General features: G+C 43.9%; 1 protein-coding gene across 1 annotated transcript; it reads right to left on the minus strand.

Moving 5' to 3' along the window:
- On the minus strand, window positions 1–1,764 carry LOC140015862 (uncharacterized). The gene is made up of 3 exons (XM_072068688.1): window positions 964–1,764; window positions 361–633; window positions 1–222 (listed from the first exon to the last, which is right to left on the minus strand). The coding sequence occupies exons 1-3, from the start codon at window positions 1,762–1,764 to the stop codon at window positions 1–3; spliced, it is 1,296 nt and encodes a 431-aa protein (XP_071924789.1).
- Between the last annotated feature and the right edge of the window lie 362 nt (window positions 1,765–2,126).

The raw sequence follows: 2,126 nt of genomic DNA on the forward strand, positions 1-2,126 counted from the left end.
TCATTTCTTTAAGGCGAAAATCACTGCTGCTAACTCTAGGTCATGAGTTGGGTAGTTTTGTTCGTGAGACTTCAGTCTCCTGGAAGCGTAGGCAATCACTTTACTATTTTGCATTAAAACACATCCTAGACCTTCTCCAGAAGCATCGGAGTACACGGCATAACCTTCGCCTCCATCAGGTAACACCAAAACAGGAGCGGATGTTAAACGCTTCTTTAATTCCTGAAAACTTGACTCGCATTTCGGAGTCCAAATGAACCTATTCCCTTTCTTGGTTAGCTCGGTCATGGGTCCAGCAATTTTCGAAAAATCCTTGATAAATCGCCTATAATACCCTGCTAATCCCAAGAAACTTCTAACTTCAGTTGGGCTTTCTGGCTGCTTCCAATTCATAACGGCCTCAACTTTTGCCGGATCCACGGCAATTCCCTCCTTAGAAACTTTATGTCCTAGAAAGGATATTTCATCCAACCAAAACTCACACTTGCTGAATTTGGCATACAGCTTCTGCTCCCTTAATATTTGCAAGACCATCTGCAAGTGCCTAACATGTTCCTCTCGCGTCTTAGAGTATATCAGGATATCATCGATGAAAACCACTACAAACTGATCCAGATACTTCGTAAAGACTCTCTGCATTAAATCCATGAATGCCGTTGGTGCATTAGTTAAACCAAAAGGCATGACTGCGAACTCAAAATGTCCATATCTCGTACTAAAGGCAGTCTTAGGTATATCCTCCTTCTTAATCTTTAACTGATAATACCCTTGCCTCAAATCCAGTTTAGAGAAAACTACTGACCCTTGCAGTTGGTCGAACAAACTATCTATCAACGGTAGAGGGTATTTATTCTTAATTGTAACCTCATTTAACCCTCGGTAATCGATACATAACCTCAAGCTTCCGTCCTTTTTCTTAACAAATAGAACGTGTGCTCCCCACGGTGAATCACTCTCCTTCACAAAACCTTTCTCCAAGAGGTCTTGCAGTTGAATTTTCAACTCCTTTAGCTCGGCAGGAGCCATTCGGTACGGAGTTTTGGAAATTGGAGCCGTTCCAGGCACCAAGTCAATCCTAAATTCCACTTCTCTTTCCGGCGGTAGAGTCTTTAGCTCTTTGGGAAAAACATCCGGAAATTCCCGTACCACTGGTACATCTTCTAACTTCACTTGGTCACTGGGAGCATTAATCAAGAAGGCTAAGAAACCTTGAGCTCCTTTTGACAACATTTTTCTCGCCCGTATTCCTGAGATCATAGCAGATGATGCTAACCTACCCTTAATATCTAACCTCAGAGTTGCTTCTCCAGGTATACAGATTTCCATCACTTTCGCTCGGCAATCAAGTTTAGCATGATATTGGTCTAGGAAATCCATTCCTATGATAACATCGTACCCCTTTATGTCTAGACTGATTAGATCCACTAGCATTTTACGCTCTCCAATCCAGAATTCACAATTCTTATAGGCTAAGCTAGCGATTATCTTCTTATTACCCATTGGTGTCCTAACTTCAAGATCGAAGGGTAATCTAACAGGTCTCACATCTATTTCAAACATAAATGATGGATTTACGAATGAATGAGTTGCACCAGGGTCAATTAATACTTTAGCTAATCGATGAAAAATGGGGAGAGTACCTTCCACGACTTCCGAGGAATCAGGTACAGGTTGGTCATCTATAGCATACACCCTGGCAGGAGCTGTTGGCCGGCTCCCTCCAGAAGTGTTTGGTCTAGCGTTCGGAGTACTCCCTTCCTGCATTTTTGGACATCCAGCAATTTGGTGCTCGCTACTTCCGCATCTCAAGCACTTCCCTTGCTTCTTCCAGCAACCATCTATAGTATGGCCAGGTTTCTTACAAAATGCACAACTCACTTGGGAAACTATTGCTCGGCCTCCTTGCGAGGTATTCCTAGGTTGTCCCCTTCCAATCGGTCCCACTCTAGTTCCATTATTTCGTCCCCCTGCATTCCTGGCCCCGTTTCCCCTTGCTTGGGCGCCTCATGGTGCTCCAGGACTATTCACTCCAATAGTTCCTCGGCCCACTTTGGCCGGTGGAGCATTTCCATACGTCGGCTCCCGACTACTGCTAGGAGCAAATCTTTTCTTGGCCTGAAAAGATT

The sequence above is a fragment of the Coffea arabica genome, chromosome 10c, assembly GCF_036785885.1.
Source record: "Coffea arabica cultivar ET-39 chromosome 10c, Coffea Arabica ET-39 HiFi, whole genome shotgun sequence".
In the NCBI taxonomy this organism is placed as follows: Eukaryota; Viridiplantae; Streptophyta; class Magnoliopsida; order Gentianales; family Rubiaceae; genus Coffea; species Coffea arabica.

Excerpts from the sequence above, each read along its gene's own strand:
- LOC140015862 (XM_072068688.1), bottom strand. The coding sequence starts at position 1,764 with ATGCAGGAAGGGAGTACTCCGAACGCTAGACCAAACACTTCTGGAGGG. Across the intron at positions 634-963 it reads ACCTCTTGGAGAAAGGTTTT|AGAGTCTTTACGAAGTATCT; the intron begins GTGAAGGAGAGT and ends GATTTAATGCAG. Across the intron at positions 223-360 it reads AGCCAGAAAGCCCAACTGAA|GAATTAAAGAAGCGTTTAAC; the intron begins GTTAGAAGTTTC and ends TCAAGTTTTCAG.